The sequence below is a fragment of the Haliotis cracherodii genome, unplaced genomic scaffold, assembly GCF_022045235.1.
Source record: "Haliotis cracherodii isolate W230 unplaced genomic scaffold, xgHalCrac1.p SCAF_6, whole genome shotgun sequence".
Lineage (NCBI taxonomy): Eukaryota > Metazoa > Mollusca > Gastropoda > Lepetellida > Haliotidae > Haliotis > Haliotis cracherodii.
The window spans coordinates 2,427,530-2,451,611 of NW_027266319.1; the positions used below are offsets into that span (position 1 = coordinate 2,427,530).

The window sequence follows — 24,082 nt, forward strand, 5'->3', positions numbered from 1 at the left end:
TTTATCATTTTAACATACTTCTCAAAACAAGTAAAACAACACCCACAAGTTGAAGGATGTACCCACAGTCATGATAGATTTACTGTACTCATAGGAAGAAATGGGGTGTTCTTTAACTTTTTTTTTAGTTGTATATATTCCAGCGATGGAAGCCAATATTGGGTTGCACGCGTTGAACCACGGTTAGGATTCGAACCCGTGCCCTAAGCGTGACGAGCCAGTGCTCCACCCACTAGGCTACCCTACGGGCCGGTGATCTGTTACCGATGTCGTTGTCATAGAGTTTATTCCTTTGCATAAAGAAGCTTAAGGGTTCCATTTTCTTTTCTTACTTTGATTGTTAACAAAGCTCGTTCACTTAATATTTCTTAATACGTTCAATTAATTTAAAGAACACACTTTTTTTCAAAACTAGATTCAATTATAACATATTTAACAAATGGTTAAAAAAGTAATTTAATAATTTAACACTTTATAAACTTAGAAATTTACTTTTCAAATAGTGTAATCTCGTGATATTATCATATTAGTTAAAGACTCCAAAAAGAAACCAGTTGTTATTTCTTTCCTATAACATTATTTCATTCGAATGCAGTTAGTTATTCTTCAAATTAATCTCCTGCACAAACAACACTGATTTTGATAAGCGATTTATCCCAAAAGATCCCGTTAACGCTTAAAAGGTTTTACTGAACACGCACGACAAGTATCGTTTAATTCAATGCAAAGATTGACATGTTAAATGTAAGGTGGACCGTGTCATTGACACACTGTTAGCCGCAATTAAGAGCATTCTGCGCTACACATACGGGAGCGCTGTCGCGAATGTAAACACAACATGCGCTCCACCAGGTAACGTAGCGACGTTTGGTCACGTGACACCTCGACAACCGCATTGAGCGACCCGAATGGTTCTCGCTAGTTTCGCATAGATAAACCGAGCTCAATAACTGTGATTAAATCTTGGACTTGCAAAACACAAAACCTGGACGTGAGTATCCATATTTTTATCATAATTATATTACTTACATGATCAATAAAATATAATTATTACTCAAACTTGTCACTGTCTACATACATACTTCCCTTCATATTCGTCTGGAACTAACTTCATATTAAAGGCGCCTTGGTGATAACAGCTTATTGCTGTCATATATATTGGTATTATCAACTATGAAACAGAAAATGTGTGCTTTAATAAACTTGATGTGCTTCATCTTGAAACTTGGAAAAGTACACGAAAAGCTGATTAAATCACAACCTTATATTGACATTTCTATAGCAGTGGAGTACGTGTGTAAGATTGCTCAGATTAAACCCAAGACATACGAGGAGTTCTCATGTCAGGTAGTCAGTGGTATTGTGTAGAGCGGCTCGTGGGGAAAATAGCTGCGTTCTTGTGTAAGGAAGACAGGTTACAGGATCTAGGAGAGATGACTTCAGTGATAGCTATTTACACTCAAAACTGATCAACCAACAGTGATATATTGTTGACATACATATTTCACATATCCACAATGCTAACTTTCAAGATTTTGAATTTTAGATATTTTGTTAATAAAATGAATAATATCTGAAATATAATAAAACATTGAATGTTTGGCATACATGATTTGAACTTTTGAATGACTGAAGAACTTTAGGAATGATTGAAAGAAATATTAAATCAGCCATTTATTGTATACCCAATTATATGTATTTTTAGAAAAGAAAAATTCAAACCTGTGAAGTAGTTCTTTATGCAAGTTGACACAATTATGAAAAGAGGTTTGTAAAATCACATACTGAATAGGACTACATGGGAAAAACATGTTGAGAGACAATTTCTTGAGAGGTAGATCATGATTTATCAATCAAATTCCAACACAGGAGTGAATGGCTTCCACTTTCTGTCAACATGAGACAATACGTTTTTCTACAAAGATCTTCTAATATTTTCTAATATGTCTCCAGTGACAAGGTATATTTCATAATGCTAGATATGTGTAACCTGTGGAGTGTTGATGATGCTGATCTGTAGAATCTTTCTATTTCTCCATCACTCCGCTGTTTGTTGGTTTATGTTGAATCAGCAATATACAACAAATATCAGAAGTAGCAATATATAGCAAATATAACAATAGCAATATATAGCAAATATAACAATAGCAATATATAGCAAATATAACAATAGCAATATATAGCAAATATAACAATAGCAATATATAGGAAATATAACAATAGCAATATATGGCAAATATAACAATAGCAATATATAGCAAATATAAGAGTAGCAATATATAGCAAATATAACAATAGCAATATATAGGAAATATAACAATAGCAATATACAACAAATATAACAATAGCATTATATATCAAATATTCACTTGTAATATGTAAAACATCACAAGTAGCAATATATATCAAAGTATTATCAAAGTGGGAGATTATTAATAATAATGCCCCTCAATATTAACAGTATGATATATTACAAGAAGATGTTGCAGTGTGGATAGAGGAGTGTACATTGTTTTGGAAACAATGTAGTACATTTATATATTAAATATGTGTTAACATCTTTATTGCTATGAAAAACATTCACTCATAGCCAAATAAACATGACAAACTAGAGGTGTGTTTAGGAACTTGCTAACACACAAGCAGCCTTGTGTAACTGAGTTGTGTTATGCCGCCTTCGGTAACGTTCAATATCCAGGCTACATCACAGTGGCCTGTGAATAACTGAGTCTGGGACAGTGAAACTGGCGGTTGACATAATGACCAATGTCCAACACTATCATGGTATTAAATAAACATCAATCAATTCACCTAAACTGGCCAACAGATCTATTTAATGACCTCTTGAGACAAGCAGTAAAGTGCTGGACACTGTCTCAAGTCACAATTGATTTAATGAAAGTTAAATTATTCAAAACCATTTTTCGGAAAAAAATTTAGTGACTAGATATTTCAAGTAAGGCGAAAAAATGTATTATGTTTGCCATTCCTGTCAGTGTTTATTCTGACTTCCTTGTCTGTCTGTCTGTCTGTTTCAAACTAATAATAATAATGATGATGACAATGATAACACGTTTGTCCTGCAATTATGTATACATCATCACACAAAATTGAATTGACAGTTCTTTTGAATATTTCAAAATATATTGTCAACACTTCTTTATTTTTCAGTTTCCAGGTCTCGATGGCGACCACAACAACCCTTCCCCGTATAACCCCCCGGGGGACCCCTGTCTCCACCCCACCCCCCACCCCACTACCACGGTCCTTCTCCGCCCAGTCCCACTATGGGCCCTACCCACCCCGCCACCTCACCAGCACCTTCGACTATGTGGAATTCCCCAAACGCATCAACCCTCTGTCCCCACCGCCACCGAAGCGTCGCATCAACTCCAGCTGGGAGACGACGGCCCAGCATCACCAGAATGACAAACGGAGGACGTTTATGCAGGCCCGTGAACATGAGCGTTACCACTCCGCGTGGAGCAGGCCTTTCTATGGAGAGCCAGCAGAGAAGGAAGTGTACAGGTGAGTAGACTGTTGTTGTGTTGTGATGAGACCAAGTGCTTTCTTGTCTTTGTGAGGTGAGGGGAAATGGAGGCCAAGGTTATTGCACTTAGTAAGGATAAGAATTTATGGATGAACAACTTCTTTATTACAATTAAGAGAGACATTTCGGTGTAGTATATATACAAGTAGAAGGCAATGTTTACCCCCGGCGTACCATCAACTCATCAAAGACCCCAATCAGCCATAATCCTGTTGTTTATATTACTGGCTTCATCGTTTGTTTATGTCACTGATATCACCAATGAATCTCATCACTACCCTTGTGTGTACATAACAGGCTGTGCGTGCGTCCGAGCGCGCACGCTTATACTAGTTAGGACTGATGCCGATTTATAGTGCCAGCACACTGAGATACCATGCCGCAGTTTAACATGAACACCCCACTAGGACACATTATACTGACTCCGAGCTGACCAGTCTTTGTTTTAGCCCCTTAATGCCGAGCGCCAGACAGGGTAACAACAAGTACCATCTTTTGACGTCCTTTGGTATGACGCGGCCGGGTGGACGCTCTACCACTGGATCAGGGAAGCAATATTCCATCAGTATCATGATGGGGGGCACCAGAAATGGGCTTCACATTTGTGAATAAGAATTGTGATGTGGAGTGAAAATAATTCATTTCATGTTTACAAAACCCTGCGTGATTGTGGGATAGAATTGTTCCCCAGCAACCTCTGTCATAAGAGCTGAATCACTGTTGTCTGTCAATGATCAAGTCTTGGCCAGACAAACCAGTGGTTGACAGCATGAGCAGCTTTCCCCTCCAGGACTACATGACACTCCAGGTCTCTCATTCAATGTCCCTGACACCCTCTGCCAGTTTATCACATGTCTGTCACTGTGACATCCAACCACCATGGTAGTTGACTTCAATGACCAGCAAGGGGGATGTGCTACCTAGTCTCACAACATGGAGACAACTATGTGTTTTAGGGACCTAACTGGCCCCAGAATCCCAACAGGGAGACAAGCTAGTGGTATTGGGGACTCAATTTCCACAGGGACTGATTATGTTGTTCTTTAAGTCTTTGATCACCCCAATTAAATAACTAGCCCCTTTCATATGTATTGACAACTGTAAGTTTGTTAAAAGTAGTTTCAGATATAAAAAATATGTTATATCAGGAAAAAGTTTTAATCATTTGAACACAATAACTAGTTGTGCTATAAATCAATGGATGTCTCGTTTCCCCCGGAGACCTTGGTGTTATGGAGCGTATTCATTGATTATCCCCGTGCCTGAGTAGGAGCAGTTCCTGTAATGGAGGTGTGATCTCGATATCCGCTCACAGGATATAGACTCTACAGGAATTAGTGCCCTGAATACTACCCCTACTGATCACCACCGACTCTGACATCAGGTGGCCGACCATTTGATTTTCTTGGGGTGCCGGGAGGAAAATAGTGAAAAATGAAAGGGTGGTTGTTGTGGGAGGGTGGATCTGGGTAGGCTGTCCACCCTGCCAATTGCTGGTCAATGTTTTAGTGTACGACCCTAAATTGCTATGAATCTTGTTACCATGAAAGGAACACAAATATCTTCAGCCCACCCACAGTCCACCCACAGCCCACCCACAGTCCACCCACAGTCCACCCACAGTCAACCCACAGCCCTCTCACAGCCCACCCACAGTCACCCACAGCCCACCCACAGACCACCCACAGTCCACCCACAGTCCACCCACAGTCACCCACAGCCCACCCACCGCAGTCCACCCTCCACCCACCCACAGCCCACCCACAGACCACCCACAGTCCACCCACAGTCCACCAACAGTCCACTCACAGTCCACCCACAGTCCACTCACAGTCCACCCACAGCCCACCCACAGACCAGACAAAGACCACCCACAGTCCACCCACAGTCCACCCACAGCCCATCCACCGCAGTCCACCCACAGTCCACTCACAGTCCACCCACAGCCCACCCACAGTCCACCCACAGTCCACCCACAGTCCACCAACAACCCACCAACAGCCCACCCACAGTCCACCCACCGCAGTCCACCCACAGTCCACCCACAGCCCACCCACAGCTCACCCACAGACCACCCACAGTCCACCCACAGCCCACTCACAGTCCACCCACAGCTCACCCACAGTCCACTCACAGTCCACCCACAGCCCACCCACAGTCCACCCACAGTCCACCCACAGCTCACCCACAGACCACTCACAGCCCACCCACAGTCCACCCACAGTCCACCAACAACCCACCAACAGCCCACCCACAGTCCACCCACCGCAGTCCACCCACAGTCCACCCACAGCCCACCCACAGACCACCCACAGCCCACCCACAGTCCACCCACAGTCCACCCACAGCTCACCCACAGACCACCCACAGTCCACCCACAGTCCACCCACAGCTCACCCACAGACCACCCACAGTCCACCCACAGCTCACCCACAGACCACCCACAGCCCACCCACAGTCCACCCACAGTCCACCCACAGCCCACCCACAGCCCACCCACAGTCCACCCACAGTCCACCAACAGTCCACCCACCGCAGTCCACTCACAGCCAACCCACAGTACACCCACAGTCCACCCACAGCCCACCCACAGCTCACCCACAGCCCACCCACAGCCCACTCACAGCCCACCCACAGCCCACCCACAGCCCACCCACAGCCCACCCACAGTCCACCCGATTGCCCCTAGTCCACCCGATAGGCCTCTCATTGACAGTGGGTGAGTTTGTTCACCAATGTGGAAGACCTCATTGGCATGCACCATGGTGAAACTCATGAGTGGGGGTCTGGTGCCGACAAACCATGCAAGGGTCATTCTTGTGGGATTCAAACTCATGGAATGACAAAAGGAAGAAAGTCTGCACAGCAAAATGGCAGTGCTGCTACCACTGAGCCTACTGTGCCATCCTTAACATGTCGAAGCTCCTTAAATACTTCCATAACTGGATTATACACCTCTTGTATTTCAACCTATTACTTGGAGGGTTTCCATAAATATGTGAAAAGGACTCATTTCGTCTCATGTCATGAAATTATGTTGGTTCCGTAATGCTCATCTTTCCTTTTTTAGATACAATAGTGCTATTTTTCATAATATGCAGATATAAATCTTAAGTTAACCTGCTTGTGAAGTAGTTGGTATTAGCGGCTTCATAGTTAGTTAATGCTGTTAGATAACAAGTTTGTAAAAACTACTTATATTCAGTAGTTTGGAAGAGAGTATTTTCATGAAACCGTATTTCTTACAAATTTGCTGATTTATATTTTTAAAAACAAATATATTCATCATATTGTTGGGCCTGCTCCAATTAGCTCCTCCTGACCAACCACTATGTATGTAGGTAATCTTTATATGAATCACCCTCTACTTTGATAGAAAATTTACATGACAGTCCATATTTTCACATGGATATTGCAGATTGTTTTAACGGAAGACAGCAATGTAAAAGGGATGTATAACTGCCTCCTGTAACTATTATAAAAAAAAGTTTAGTTTCATCAATCAGTGTATTAAATTTTGTTCACCACTGCTTGATCTCTAAGAACAAATTTATCTCTTTGTGTATGATTTTAATTCGACCCCATATTAGATCCCTTTTGTCAATTTTCTAAGCATAAAGGGTGCTTTTTATGGTAAATATGGTATTTGATTTATTTATTTTAATTATTCAGCTAGTGTAACTCTTGCTTGATTTCTTAAATTTGATTTAAAAGGACTTGCGACCTTTAACGGTCGATGTCATAACATGTTTATTTCAGAATTTACTCGTTTCCATTAACAGGGAAGAACTTAAACGCCAAAAGAGGTAAAACTATCAATGAATTTAATAGCCTAGTGCAACTAAAGTTTAGTTCAGTATTAGTCATTTTACAATAGTGCAACTAAAATACTGTGAGTGTGATAGGAACTCATACTAGCGTAGCACAACTAGCTCAAATGTAGTTACAACAAAAATAGTGTTTTCAGAGTGAAACAAATTAGATCAGAATAATTAGGAAACAATATGGAGATGATATATTTTACTTTCTAACAAGCAGACACTTAGGTGAAGTAATATTACATGTGGATCAGCCAAAGAGTCAGCCTTCCTCATGACAACGGATCTAAGTTTAACATAAGGCATAATAACATCAAAAGTACATGCAACTGACAAGAATAGTTTCCAGAGTTTTTCATTGGATGGTGAATTTAACATGCACACAAGGTATCTATTCACTGCAAAATTATTTACATGACTTTCCTGGCTGAAAAAAGCAATCTGCAGCAATGTTCTATAGATCAATGTAGAAACTGAGTCATCTTGTCATAAGGAGGAATTAGCTGTTTGTTATATATTCTTTTTCATTTTTTATACGCTCAAGACACTTGTTTTGACAGTTTACGAACTTTTAAAGTTGGAAAAAATTTTGGTGATAAATAGAATGTTTCTTTTGATATGAAATATATCAACACCAGTTTTGGACTGTTATCAACTCGTGTTGATATCTTTGATATCAAAAGACCATTGAGCGAGATTCTCTGTTATACTTCAGGGTAACTTGATAATCCACAGGTAAAGATTAGCTTCATTAGACCCATTGTGTATGCTCATGTCCTTTAACCCATGTAAATGCCACCATTTACCATTCATTCCTGTAACACTGAGTATCTCTTTAGAATCCCAGGCTAAACACCGTCTTTGAGATTAACGTTGTCAATAGCATATAGGTTGTTGCACTTGTCTGTTTACCTGGCAGACAGTTCAACACACATATCGTAAATGTACATATATTCTTGCAAAGTATTCCAAGTGAAACCCAAACATGAGGCTGTATGTCCAGTTCAATAGACCTGTGCAAACAGTCTATGAAGAAAGGCTCCCCGTGTCGCTAGCGATATTACACGTCTATACAGTATTGAACCATATTGTATAGATTCACTCGGTACAACCTTTGAGATTGAAATTCTAGTGTTAATGGCGACCCATGCTGACTTTGATAGATTTATTGCCTGAAACTGACTTGATAAAAGTGTAGATTTCAATTCAATAACTAATCTGTTGCGGTGAGAGGTCTTGGTGTTTGTGTGGCAACTAGTGTCAATTGTACACAATTTGATATACCTGTCCTGGTACAAAACAGATTATACTGCCTTGAATAGCAGGATAGACGACCGTTCTGAGACGGAATGCGATTGATAACACTGAATACTTAACTCTTGCTTACACAATACTCAATACTTGCTTGCACAATATTCAATACTTAAAGGTGATATAGTCGCATGTTTATGTGTTTTTCATAGTTCTATTCTGTCACATATGACAGGAGATGGTATTGTGACAGTTAACCTTCTAGCACCTGACAAGGCAGCCTGGTTGTATGCTTCCCAGGGAGCTGAGAATGAGAATCGAGTGCATACTGATCCATTGACAAGGGTAGTAATGTCAGCATACACCTTGTGTGAGGAGTTTGGCACAATATAAGTACACACATTGTTATTATAGGACATTTGTTGCATAGACGGAGCATAATACAAGCGTGGGAAGAGATTGAAAACATCTTTTACATAGCGTCACAGTGCAAATAGCATGAATAGGGTAGAGCCTGTACGAGAACCAGATGAGTGTTTCAAAATAATGAAAACAAGGTCATCTGAAGCCTGTTTTGTTGTAGCGCGGGTTATAGCACAGATCAGTTATGATGAGTGAGAAGATGAATGGGATTAAACACCGTAGTGAGCATTACCACAGCCATGTAGTCTAACACAAGGAGTCAGGATTAATGCTGCTTTGACCAAAGTGTCGCTGATATCACTTCATGTAAGATAAATTACGGAAAACAGTTGGTGAAACTCCATCCTCTATATCTCCAGGGCGTGCATTTCGGTAACCTACACTAACCTCTGTATCCATTCCCATAGATCTCAAATTACCTGTCCTTGATTTCATTAGTGAATTTGATTTGCTACGCTACTCAGTCTAACTGACCAATAGAATGCAAGTAACACACCAGCCTCAAGGTTGGGTTGGTGATATCAAGGACATCGCAATACAAGATACCTCCTTCAACATTTGATTGGTCGGTCAAATGTTAATGAAAATCTTAAAAATGGATCCAAGGAAATATAGAGTATGCTGAAGCTCAGAAAGCCAAGGATGATAATCAAAGTTTGTTAAGAAATAAACGACAAGTGGGAGTTGTTTATCATGCAATAACCCCCCCCCCCCCTCCCAGGTGGTTTATTCTCCAGTGTTTTTTAGCACAATAAACAATATCCATAAGACGTATATTTCTTATATGAAAATGTCCAGCCTACATCTATGGGGAACAACTCACTAAACACTTCCTTATTTAAAACAATGTCGCCCAGTTTACGACGTCACCAAGTTGCAAGCGCATTTTTGAATCTCCAGAAATGGAGAGACCATGGTAGACCAATGTTTTACCGTGAGATAAACGACGCTGCGTTTTTCATTGTTCTTTGTGATTTATAGCGTAGCTACCTTCTGTTTGGGTTACAATACTGTGGCTCCTATCAGCTAAGGGAGGCAACTCCACACAGTACCTAATACCACTGGGCCACCCGTGCCTCCTTACCAGATTAAAACTATTTTTGATGATAGTGTTGGAGATATAATTATCACTTCCAGTGGACTTCGGAACTCTATGGACAGTTTCTTGTTTCTACAGTTAAGGATCCTAGTTAAGGATTGACTCTGAATTTTTTTCGGTTCATTGAGGTATGAATCGAAAAAACGATGTGCAAACTTTTGTAAGAATCCGCTAAAGAATACACAGTCAATGCCTATAATTAAATTTGACAACGAAAACATGTTTTATCAACAATAGTTTACTGAAAAATAGTTGTATATATCAAAGCAGACAAAAATTATGACAATGATAAACATTCCATGTGTAGGAATACATACTGTGGCGTGACATGAATCAGGTGATCGTTTAATTTATGCACATAACTTGACAGCCTACCAAGTCAGTAGGCAATCAACGGAGAGTAGGATCAAAACAAAGTTCATTGGACCTGTCAATCAAGGTCCATGAAATGCATGAATGTCGCTAAATGTCCTGTACATGATGATACATGTGAGCAGAAAGGGAATTCCCTTGACTGTAATATTGGGATTCCCCGACATTCCGTAGTAACGAAAGTGGCTTAATTTTTTACATTCTTCGATAAATGAATGCAATAACACATGACCAATTCAGCTAATCAGAATGCAGGAATTCCAATGAACACAACAGAAATTTAATTATATAGCTATGACCACAGATGTTTAGATATATATTGGGTAACAACCAGTAATTTCCTAACAAAATGACTGTCAGTCATGGCTGCAGTGTTCAGGTATCTTGACTGACAGTTGACCTGAAACAATCTTATGTTTGACAGGACTGTGGAGATAGCATTATGAATGGGTGTTTACATTGTCAACAGTCAGCTGATAGAAGTTGTCTCAGATCATGTTCCCTTGCTTGGCTTGGACAACGCTTAGTTCTGTAAAGGGCAGAGCTGCTGTTTAAAGTGTGTCATATATAAGTTTGTTGTATAATATACGTTTGTGTATACTTTGTAAATTCTTTTTTTATATATATTTTTTTAAATAGCTAAAATGCTCTTCTGCTGAAGAGACTGCCCTACATTTTTCAAAGTTGAAACAATTACTGAATATGTTGTGTTTAATTCAAATTGTGGTGTTTGAATAAGTTATTGTTTGTAAAAAACAATTTACATTTATGTCTAGACTTTTTTTTAAAGACACTTAAGCGCAAATAAATTCGGATATTTTTAATTCTACATGTATTTGTACTCTATTGACCAAGAAAATCCCTTTAATTTTTTTATTATACTGTGTGTGAATGTGTGTGTGTATGTGTGTGTGTGTGTGTGGGGGGGGGAGATGATATAATGATAACTATACCGGTAATCCCCCCAGCACACATGCACCTGCATGCATGTCGCTCTATGACTGAAATAAACTTGAATGCATCATTAAACCCAGTTTCACCTGACCTCACCCAGGTATGGTTATCAGAGTTAATTGACTCCTGTGAGTGTCTTCTAAACATTTGAGGCAGGGAGTTGAGAGCATGGGACACCTGTCAGTGTTTACCTGTAGTTATGTCATGATGCAAGGGCAAACCTCCCACTCAGCCATGTTGCCATGTTGCCATGTTGCCATGCTGCCATGTTAACCTCGGTAATACTTCAGTAAGAGTTGTACATGTAGTATGTTCTGTCCAGGGAGCAGAAGGTCTGTGTTCAATCCCCGGCCATGTCATACCAAAAGATGCTGAAAGATGGTACTTGTTGTTACCCTGCCTAGGCATTAACGGGGCTGAAACAAGGACTGGTCGGCTCGGAGTCAGTATACTGTGTCTGGGTTGGGTAGTCATGTTAAACTGTGACATGGTATCTCAGTGGGCTGGCACTATAAAACATTTCAATGCATTGTTAAATTAAGATGACATCATCCTTGTTTTATGGCATCACAGCCAGTCACGTGACAATCTTACAACAATTGATTGGCTTTGCTGATGTCACCAACTCTTGTGAAACCCACATTTTTCTAAATGTTGTCAGGGAAAATGATACAAATGTTATCAAGGTGTCTCTGGGGGGTGACCAATGTGCTGCTTGGTTCATTGATATATAAAACTACAAAATTATCAGGATTGTCTTGAGTTCATTTGTAAGGGAAACAATTAATAAATTTGTGACATTAATTGGATTTCATTTTGAAAGTGTCGGCCATATTTGCTTTCCTATGTTGAATTGAAAATAAAACAAGGAGGGAATCAAAATTTAATTTAGGTTTGGTCAATCGATTAAACAAAGGAAATTTGTCCACACCTTGCCAGTATTTATATAGACTGAGATGCTTGTGTACAGGAGAAGCTATTAAGGTCTGTGTGGACATACTGGTTTATCAGTGACAGTCCCAGTAGTCTAAGATACAATACTGTGATAACTTCTCCACAGGGAGTCATGGACGGTCAGTGATGTTAAAAGTAGTTGTATTGAATGCATTGATCTATTTCATTGATTGTCTGCCCTTGTCAGGATGTAGGAACTGTCAGCGTGGGGTATATTGAACCTATTGACCCAAGGGGAAGGATATTGTGAAATGATTTTTAGTAAGAGTCACTGACCATAATAATATTTGGTTTATGCTGGTTGAACTGTTCATACTGATAGTTCCATGTAGACAGGTTCATACCAATTGTTCCATGTAGACAGGTTCATACTGATAGTTCCATGTAGACAGGTTCATACCAGTTGTTTCATGTAGACTGATTCATACTGATTGTTCTATGTAGACTGGTTCATACCGATTGTTCCATGTAGACTGGTTCATACCGATTTTTCCATGTAGACTGGTTCATACCAATTGTTCCATGTAGACTGGTTCATACCAATTGTTCCATATGGACTGGTTCATACCAATTCTTCCATGTAGACTGGTTCATACCAGTTGTTTCATGTAGACTGATTCATACTGATTGTTCTATGTAGACTGGTTCATACCGATTGTTCCATGTAGACTGGTTCATACCGATTGTTCCATGTAGACTGGTTCATACCGATTGTTCCATGTAGACTGGTTCATACTGATTTTTCCATGTAGACTGGTTCATACCAATTGTTCCATGTAGACTGGTTCATACCAATTGTTCCATATGGACTGGTTCATACCAATTCTTCCATGTAGACTGGTTCATACCAGTTGTTTCATGTAGACTGATTCATACTGATTGTTCATGTAGACTGGTTCATACCGATTGTTCCATGTAGACAGGTTCATACCGATTTTTCCATGTAGACTGGTTCATACCGATTGTTCCATGTAGACTGGTTCATACCGATTGTTCCATGTAGACTGGTTCATACCGATTGTTCCATGTAGACTGGTTCATACCAATTGTTCCATATGGACTGGGTCATACCGATTGTTCCTTATAGACTGATTCATACCGATTGTTCCATGTAGACTGGATCATTCCGATTGTTCCATGTAGACTGGTTCATACCGATTGTTCCATGTAGACTGGATCATTCCGATTGTTCCATGTAGACTGGATCATACCGATTGTTCCATGTAGACTGGTTCATACTGATTGTTGAATTTAGACTGGTTCATACTGATTGTTCAATTTAGACTGGTTCATACAAATTGCTTCATTGTTTTAATTGTTAAAATTCCATTCAAAGATGGTAGATCCATTGCAGCTGTTGGACTGTCACAAGGTATATTGAATGACCACTCAATTCTGTCTCCCTGACTGCCCTAGATTAAAAGTTTAAGTGACAGGAAGGAAAGAGAAATTGAGAAATATATGTACCAGTACATCAACATTGCTTGCTCAAACCTTTTTGTTTTCTTTCACATATCAATGTACATACACTGTTAAGATGTTTTCATTTACATTATAAGGTAAATCTGGATTGCAACTACCATCAAATCAATATTAACAATAGAGGCATCTTTCACAATTAACAAAAGTGACTTATCAATTTGTTTCTAATTTAAAAAAATGACATTTTGCAAAACTTTATGAATTCTCATGTGGTATACCACATCAGCAGATCCTTGCAGAAACCGTTTCTAAATAAATCTTTATGTCAGGACCTATCGCCTTGTTTTTATTTTGTATAGTGGGAAATTGTCAGAGACCATTTGAGAAACATTTGCTGTTCTGTGTCGGTATAAAGAAGACAACCATTCAGACATGGGAAATGTATGCTAAAAGGTGGTCCTGCACCATGACCCTGGAATATATTTATGTTATGAAAAAACAAAATCTAGAAATGCATACAAAAGCAAGTCTAGCCAGCTCAAGCAAGCTCTATTCCACAGAATAGGGAATTTTTATTTTATTTTTAGAGTCAAGAAGGATATTGTGTAATATAAGATTTCAGAGTCTGAAATCAGCATAGGGATTTTTATTTTTATTTTTAGAGTTAAGAAAGATATTGTGTAATATAAGATTTCAGAGACTAAATGTTAGTCTAGCTAAAAGGCAGAGGCCAGAGGTATTGACAGGCCCCATGCACAAGCACAGAGCTATGTTCACCCTCCTGGTTCTACCGCCCCCGGGGTATAGTGTTACAGGGCTATTGTCAGGGCACCCCACTAGGCCTACACTCACCCTACACATGAGTTGACCCGCTGAATATAATCAGGGCGTTTATATTATGCCCAGGTCGTAATCCTTCCTTTGAAGGACTTGGTGTATGGTTTATTATACCATGGTCTGAGACATCATGAATGGCGGCAGGCCAGTAACGTTCCTTCTGATCTGAATTGATTTCACTGACTTGTGTTTGGCCAGTACAGGAAGGGCTTATGTTTATTCATAACTTGTCTGTCAAATATAATGGAATACATGTACAATAATGGAATATAACATTAGCAGCTATTTTGGTATGTGTTGAATTGATTAACAGGGAGAATAGGCACTGTTGGGTTGCACTTTAAGTCGAGTAGGGTCATTGACATTTCAAACAGTTATAAAATCTCTTCAAAATAGATATTTGTGAACAGTATAATTATAGCATATCAAGTTTATGTCCCGAGTGAAATAATATTTAATTGTTCCATACTTTAGCAAGAGACAGTCAACATTATTTCACGAGAATAATAATTGATTATAAATCATCGTTGGTAACAAATAGGAAACAAAACCCATTCCCATTCCATGTCAAGTTTTGGGGTGGTCAGGTAGCCTAGTGGTTAAAGCGTTTTCTTGTCACACCGAAGACTCGGGTTCGATTCCGACATGGGTACAATGTGTGAAGCCCATTTCTGGTGTCCCCCGCCTTAATATTGCTAAAAGCAGCGTAATACCATATTCACTCACTCACTCATGTCATGTTTATGTCCCAATAAAGACAAGATATTTTGACAACTTCTTTATTCTATTATGATGCTACGTTTAGGTACAGATTCTTTTGCCATTGTCAAGCAAGAGTTGATTGATAATAGAATTGTTTTTTATTAGTACAGGTAAAAAGAATTATTTTTTTAAGAATATTTTTACACTACTCTGCCTTCATGGACAGAGCCATCAATATGACATTAAAGAAAGATTTAAGTGTTTTTGTTGAAAGTATAAATCCGGTAAACATTCTATGCCGAGTCTAAGTGACGTGAAGGATTTACAACAAAGATAGTCTGGGGTCCTTCAACGTTTGACAAACCTCCTTCAGTGTTAAAACATCAAGTGTTGGCTTACCTAGAAATCAACTACTGCCCCTCCAGATGTTACTGTGACAGCATACAGAGTTAAGGGCCCTTACCGAGATCCGGGAAACCAGAAACAATAGACACCCGGCTATGTATAACCTGTGCAGGTAGACAGTGGCAATCCTACAGGCCTACACAGTACAGGGGCATGGGGAATGTAACGTCCTTGCATTTGCTTCATGAATTATTCTTACATAGCAAATAATGGCAGAGTGGGATTTTGTATTTGTATTGGGTTTTTTAAATTATTATTTTTTGTCTTGGGGGGTTGGGGGTGGGGGCTTCATTAAATATGGTGTAATGGATCTTACATAGCCAATAATGATAGAATGTGATTTTGTATTTGCATTGGGTTTTTTAAAATTATTATTGTTTAGTTCTATATTTTGCCTTTTTTGGGTGGTGGGGGGGTGGGTGGGGTGTGTGCATGTTAATCTAAACCTGCTCATGATTGTTTATACATGTGACATTTCATACCTGATTTGTCAGAAACAGAAGAGTGAGTGAGTGAGTGAGTGAAATGTAAGGCCACTTTGAACAATATTTCAATTACATCACGGCATGTCAGCTTGATGTGGGAGCAAAGCCTGAAGTGATGCAGGTGTCAGATGTTTTCCACTTTGCTGAAACTTAACAAACTTGAACCTTGCCTACAGCAGTCTGCAGAAACTCCAGTAGATGGAGCCTAACATACAGTCAGCTATTAAAAGTATTGAGACCAACAATCCGTCATATCTATTCATTGATATTCCATCCACTGGCAAGGTTATGATGAAATCTTTGACAGGAGAACACATCCACAGTCCTTAAACCTTTCCCTTGTATTGAATTGTTAAATTTTGAAAACATGATTTCCTAAGGCAAGAACGTTGTATGTGATTCAACTCAGCGTATTTCAAATACTTGAAAAATTTGAAGTACATGATATAGTAGTCTGGTGTCTGAACACTACGACGTGCCTTCAGCATTTATACTCAAAAGAAGTTACAGAAAACCTGATTTCTTCATATGACGACAGTAAATTCAGTTTTGATTCTTCTCAGCTGCTGTTGAATTGTTACTGTGCTTTAATGTCTGTTGTGATAGAAGGAAGCTATCAGAGTGTGTTGGAGTGCTGTAATGGTGCTGTGAGTTGATCCCGTCAGCGACTATAAGCGGGCGGGATCCCCCTGCTACTTCAGGGACTTAGCAACCAGGTTTCAACAACCACTGGATGTGTAGGTGCAAGTTAATAGTGAACTTTGATCTCGTACCAAAGCACTTCACATACTGGGAATACATTAACAGGTGCGGTCCTACTGAATAAATATGTTTACATATCTGTTATTGTGTTATACTGTGGATGTATATTTGTCTACAGAATAAAATCAATTTCTTTCTTTACGGGGACGGTTTAGTAGCCTAGTGGTAAAAGTGTTAGCTCAGCTAGGTCAAAGATCTGGGTTCAACTCCAACACTGGTACAATGTGTGATACCCAGTTTGGCATCCATGATATTGCAGGAATATTGCCAAAAGCGCTGTCAAAACAGTATGTTAATGTGTATATTATGGATACTGTTCAGCTGAAATGTGATAAAAAGAAATAGTCCCTGATATAAAGTGAGTGAATAGGTTTGTGAGTTGGGTTGGTTTAGCGCCACTTTGAACAGTATTCCAGTCATATCACGTCGTGTCAACTTAATGTTGGAGGAAAGCCCGACGTGATGCAGGTCTCAGGACTTTACCGCTTTGGTGAAACCCACAAGCACAGATATGGTGCTGACAAAGCTAGCAACAGAATCTTGATGAATCAAGATTCGAACCCACGATCATAGGATTCTGGCATGCCCAAGGGACACAACTCTGCACATCGAATTGCAGCACATTAGACGTCTGGGCCATCCACGCCCTTCTGATATTAAGTTATTTCTAATGTCAAATAAAAACACAGGAATCCTCAAGTCCCTTTGGGCTGAGGCAGGGATAATAATGGAACGAGGGAGAATGTTTGCTTAAAAATATGCTCTTGGGCCTGTAAGAGAGATGGCCAAGTCCTTTGAAATCACTGGTGTCAAGTTTAGGATAGACTGGTTCGTACAAGCAAATAAATGTCCTAGCTAATACATAAATCATGTTTCAAGGACGTCAGGAACATGTTTATGTCCCAATATTGTCGCTGGCCTGAGACTCAAAAGGCAGTGTATTGTGTGCTGTCAATGTAAGTAGGTTTAATCCCCAGCATGACAAGTCTTTGTCACAACTACTTTCAATCTTATCATCAATGGCTGGGTGTAAGTGTACCATAAATCTCCTAATGGCGTTTATCAGTAATATCTGTTCATACATCTACCAGTAATTGCTTGTATATTAATGTTGATATCAATATTGACGTCCTATTGCTAGGATACTATGTAATGTATGGGATAATCTATTCAAGATTATATGGTATGGATATTTCTAGAAAGTTTTAACATGATATTAAAAGTAACATAGGATTTTATTCAAATATAAGAAACATGGTGAGAGATTTGACAAATATTTGCTTTTTTCGTAATAGAGATACTCTAACATAACAGTAATTGCAATGATTGAAAATACGAAAAAACTACTCAAACACACTCAAACTCCTCAAATTTTAATATGCCTTAAAATGATCTTAATAATGATAAAATTACTTGAAAATGCCTTAATAGGTCTTGAATTGGAAAACCATAATTGTTAGCTCTTCTGTTAATTAAATTTTTATTTTTTTTATTTTTCTAATGAAGTGTGATGACAAAAAAGATGACTATGTAACTCCACTGATCAATAATATTGGATGTCCACATATACCTGTTTGAAAGCACACTTGGGTCTTACATTTATCCTGAAAAGTTTGATCATTGCCTTGAAAGTCTTTAACAAGACTTTATGTGAGATGACTAAACAATTCTGACATATCCCCGAGGCAAGCGAGTTAACTGACTATAAAAGTCCAGTTTCCGCACTTGCCGAACTAGGCTTGAATTATGGAGTTACAATTTGGCTGGACGAACAAATGTATGCATAGTCCACTCAAAATCGTGTAACGAACTAGACATCCGGTTCGTAAACAACATGGATTGCAACGTGCAGGTTTTGGTTGACTGCAGGATTTGCAAAACATGTGTACCACCAACTGGGAATCAACAGATATTTTCAAATCTTTTCATGTTTTTGATCATGGTGCTCAAATGATTTGATGCTTTCAACAGGTAAGATCTGTTTTATACAATATAGATCTTGATTATCAATCAGATTGTCTTGATGGACGTCATCATTTGGTTTGAAGCAAATGCATGTCATATGGAATCTGATTTGTCAATTATAGGAAGACATAGAAGTGACGTAACTGGTGGTGCTATGATTCAGACATGAAATTCCAACATAGTTTGGCAAGGGTGGAAAATTATGGAGTCTTGTATTCAGTTAACTCCCTTGCCTCGCGTAGACGGTTTTACAAGGGTAGGATAAACTAGATGTTTGGTTGCAGTCACTCAAGGTGTCTCGTTCAGATGTTTCTTTTGTAATATCAAATTGATTTTGAATATTTGTTTTCAGGAAACATTTCCGTGAAGTGTTGAAGCAGCAGATGTTGGACCAGGACAATGTGAAGAAACAGACATTGGTAGATAAAGTCCGAGAGAGCGAGGCCGCTGTGGAGTACGACCGCCAGTGCCAAGAACAAGACATGGATAAATTCTCGAAGAAATTCTGCTACCTCAAGACCTTCCGAGACGCAAACAAAGATGTGAGTTCATCTTGAATTCATGTGGTTATGAATATTATCATATATAATATTGATTTTGCTGTGGTGAGTTATGCCCCTTTCTGGTGCCTGGATCATGCACCTTTGTCTTGTCAGTAACGTACCTGTGTTCGTGGGTTTCACCAAAGTGCTACTAGACCAGCATAACTGTGTGTTTCTCTTACTGGTGAATTAAGGTGACATGCTGTGATATAATTGAAATACTGCTGGAAACTGCGTTACAATGCACTCACTCACTCACTCACTCACTCACTCACTCACTCACCCACCCACTCACTCTCACCCACTCACTCACTCATCACTCACTCACTCACTCACTCACTCACTCACTCACTCACCCACTCGCTCACTCACTCACTCAGAACTCACTCACTCACTCACTCACTCACTCACTCACTCACTCACTCACTCACTCACTCACTCACTCACTCACTCACTCACCCACTCACTCTCACCCACTCGCTCACTCACTCACTCACTCACTCACTCACTCACTCACTCACTCAGAACTCGCTGTTTAAAGAACAGTAAGTTCAAATTATAGTTTGCATGGTCATTCTATCCTTAAAGAGTAACCTCCCTTGATGGAATGATCCCAGTGAATGCTCTGCCTGATACGATGGATGTGTTTTTCCACATTTTGATATTTCACTTACTTTTATCGTAACGTTTTGCAAATCAACACGATTTGTCTTACAAATATGTGATAAATCATGTGTAAAGAAGATATTGAATCGCTGAAAAGTGAAACGAAAATGTCAAAAACAAAAACAAAAATGTCAAAAACTAAAATGAAAATGTCAAAAATTGAAATGAAAATACAGAAAACTATTTCCACCGCTGTGATAATATTTACACCACGGTGATAATATTTACACGGCGGTGGAAATAGTTTTCTGTAGTTTCATTTTAGTTTTTGACATTTTCGCTTTTGTTTTTGACATTGTCATTTTTGTTTTTGACATTTTCATTTTAGTTTTTGACCTTTTCGTTTTGGTTTTTGACATTTCCATTTTAGTTTTTGACATGTTCGCTTCACATTTCAGCGACTCAATAGCTACTTGAAAGTACATTTTCCATGTTTCAGTTGTTTTTATACATGATTTATGATATATTTGTATGAAAAATTGTGTTAATTTGCTAAAGGTTACGATAAAAGTAAGTGAAACATCAAAATATTGAAAAACAGACTCCATGTCCCTTATGGGCCACCGTAGCCTGAGTATAAACAGAGAAGCAGATATTTTCATACGCCAAGGAAACTGTTTCAACGTAATTTGGATATTTGTTTTTATTATGATTATTAATACTAAAATTTTTCAGTCTATTTCTATGAGAAAGACAAATTCTCAATGTATGTAAATGTTTTATTTTCTGAGAAAGAGTGAGTGAGTTGGGTTTTTTACGCCATTTTTAACAGCATGCCAGTTATATCGCGGTGCGTCAGCTTAATGTTGGAGGAAAGCTCTCTGGGAAAGAAGTCCAGTTTTATTGTATAATTTGTCCTGTGGAAACAAGTACCTTCTTATCCTTCTTTCTTAGTTTACAGGGTTGTAAATGAAAATAAGACAAAATTATCTCTCTTCATTGGATAAAACGGAGAAAGATATAATTTAAGAAATTCAAATAAACGAGCAACTTACATTCACCACTTGACCTTGACCTTATTTCGTTTAACTCAAGGGGAATACAACAAACGTTGACATTTGTATGTATGGAAAGTTGTGAAAGACAGCTGCATATATCTGATTGTAGAAGCTAGAGGACGTAGGGAGGGGAGACATATTGTTTTTGATTCTGGTCTCTTTGGGTTGGCGTCAGCGTTTCCGTCCTATTCCGAGCCATAACCTGAAAAATGTTCAATTTTTTAAAACTAGAATGGAAACAATTTTGACTTCAAACAGTTTCAAACAAGGTTAGGGTTCAAAAACGTTCAACAATTTTCTCCAAAACTGCATTGATTATTAGCTTAACTCTTGTCTTTTGCTATTTTGAAAATATGTCCAAATTTTTTTTTTTCATGTTTCCATTGAAACAATTTGGACTTTGGAATTTTTCTCAAACAACTCTAGGCTTTGTTTCCTAGCCATAAATATCAAACTAATGAATATTTTAGCATGAAACTGTACTTATGCAATGAGCAATTGCTCAACTATTGCCCTTTCATATTTTTCAATTTTGAATTATTTCAAATTGTTTCCATGGAAACAATGTGGATTAAGAATCAAACAAGTAGTGTTTGTATCCCACCAAAATTTACACTTCATGAAAATTTTGCATGGAACCATTATCTTTCTAGGCTTTTATTTGCTGGTATTGTTTTCAGATTTGCGACACTTTTGCAGTAACAACTTGAACTCATGTGTCAAAGAAAAGGAGGATGGGGGGGGGACACAAGTTTTTGAATAAAAATTCATTCTAGTCTTTCCGAACTGTCTAACCAAAAGGGATATTATGTGTCCACCCTGACCCCAAAGAAAATACAGTTTAAACTGAGTCCCAACTTCTGTGCAATATCTTTTAGTCAGTCTTCCAATATTTTTTCAAATGCTTTTTTACATTACAGTTAATGGAGGACAGATGGAGATCATCAAGATTCACCCGGCATATGGAAAATCGATATGATCGGGAAGTGATGCGTTACAACCCTATAAATTGGAGTGGCACTCTAAAATGAACCGTCAAACTTGTTATCTGGAAGCTCACTGGACATTGAACATGCAAAAGAATTTGGATTGGATGAAGTGACATCTGACTTTTATTCTGATGTTATTTTGACATTATTGTGTTAGGGACAGTATTCCCAAGACAATGTGATATGTAGAAGTTCACTTAGCTGTGAACTGACAGTTCTGACATTTTGTTTTTCTGCAGCTGTGCCTGGTGTGTAAATTATTGGACTGACATTGTTTCAGTTTTGAAGTTTGTTATTTTTCATCGGTATTGCATGAGATATTTCTAACAAATGTATTAAGTTACAATCCCATAATATCTTAAGAGGTTTCATCATCCCAAGTTCAGGTGGATCCAGAGAGGGGATCTCCAGGGGGTCCAGACCCCCACCCCCGTTTTGGACCCCTCCCTTTTACTAATGCTGGATCAGCCCTTGCCAAGTACAATGATGGGCAGTCTGACCTCAAGTAGAGTTTGAACAACTTGTAGTATACATGGCTTTGCTATGATGCTATAGAGACTTTGTACCAGTACTGAGGACAGAGTTCCCACAAGCAAAGGAAGTCAGGCAGAATACAAGGAATCTGGTGTATAGGCATTACCATGTATTCTACTCCAAAAAAGTTAAGGAACACCCAATTTTTTTTGTATATTACTATAGTTAATCTATCATGGCATGACAGATTAGCAGTAGTCATATAAAAAAATCAGGTGGTCCTTAACTTCTTTTGAGTAGTATATATGATAACAAAGTAGCGATGATGTTTTTCAAAAAGAATGTACAATTAAACCTCCTTAATCCAGACTAACAAATTAACAAATTAATAAAATAATTCGGGATTAACGAATCATTGGTAGAGAGGAATGTCCTTGTGTGTACACACCAGCATCCCCGGCAGTAAATGGTCCGGAAGGTGGGTTCCAAGAGGTAAGGGGTCCAGTCTAACAAGGTTGCACTGTAGTAGGGTATTTGCGATGACTAATGTACGTATCTGTCTCTTGATATATTCATATTCACACTGGAAACCACACACAACAGTACCTTCTACTTGGATGTATATAAATGTATATTTACTGACTACTTGCTCAATGATGATGTTTAAACAAAACTAATACGAGGGGTTTATTCCGATTATGCATGTATGTTACATTTCGTAATCCTATATATATTGTCATGGCTGATTTAGGCTTACAAAAATACAAGAATTGGTTCTCAGACAATGACTTTTGAAAATAAAGTGCAGGTAGGGTGTGTTTTTTTTGGTTGTTTTTACTTGTTCAAACTAGTATGTAACCAAATAAACAATTGTGTACCATCAACTTGGGAAACGGCCTCCCTACATAAACAAGCATACAAACTCCTATTGCCGCCATGACCATAACACGAGATGCACTTCAAAGCAGTGCGCATGTAAAGGGAAGTAACTGTGTGCCTTATTGGATAGCATTGTTTTTAAGTATTAATTTTTTTTTTTTTTTTTTTTTTAAATGGAAATAAAAATGAAACATGCAGCAGACTTTATAAAGATGCGGGCGGTGCCTGAGAACCAAGACTATTATTTCTTTTAGCTTTAAGAACAATAAGCCAGTTTATTCCACAACTGTGGATTTAAACAGGTACTCTTACAGGTAGGTCACTATGCACACATCACAGTTAAATGTATATTACATAAAAATGTATGAGATGCAACCTCTGAGTTTTGTTAATAAATAAATATGATATTGATTACATCAGCGTAAGAGCGTAGTTAATATTGCAATGTTACTAAGCTGTTTCGTTACTGAGCGCTAAGATCACTTTTCAAGGTCACTTAATGCCTGAGATCATGGCCACTGTTCAATGAAACAAT

The 24,082-nt window shown here is 38.6% G+C and overlaps 1 protein-coding gene across 1 annotated transcript; it reads left to right on the top strand.

Moving 5' to 3' along the window:
- The first annotated feature begins 903 nt into the window (after positions 1-903).
- LOC139446663 (uncharacterized) lies at positions 904-22,271 on the top strand. Its single transcript, XM_071227936.1, has 4 exons — positions 904-991; positions 3,172-3,528; positions 19,352-19,541; positions 22,126-22,271. The coding sequence occupies exons 2-4, from the start codon at positions 3,185-3,187 to the stop codon at positions 22,234-22,236; spliced, it is 645 nt and encodes a 214-aa protein (XP_071084037.1). The 5' UTR covers positions 904-991; positions 3,172-3,184; the 3' UTR covers positions 22,237-22,271.
- Positions 22,272-24,082: the final 1,811 nt, after the last annotated feature.

What these genes read in the sequence shown, in the direction of transcription:
- LOC139446663 (XM_071227936.1), top strand. Translation starts at nt 3,185, where the DNA reads ATGGCGACCACAACAACCCTTCCCCGTATAACCCCCCGGGGGACCCCT. An exon ending in GCAGAGAAGGAAGTGTACAG is followed by an intron (nt 3,529 to 19,351) that starts GTGAGTAGACTG and finishes ATTTGTTTTCAG; the next exon opens with GAAACATTTCCGTGAAGTGT. An exon ending in TCCGAGACGCAAACAAAGAT is followed by an intron (nt 19,542 to 22,125) that starts GTGAGTTCATCT and finishes TTTACATTACAG; the next exon opens with TTAATGGAGGACAGATGGAG.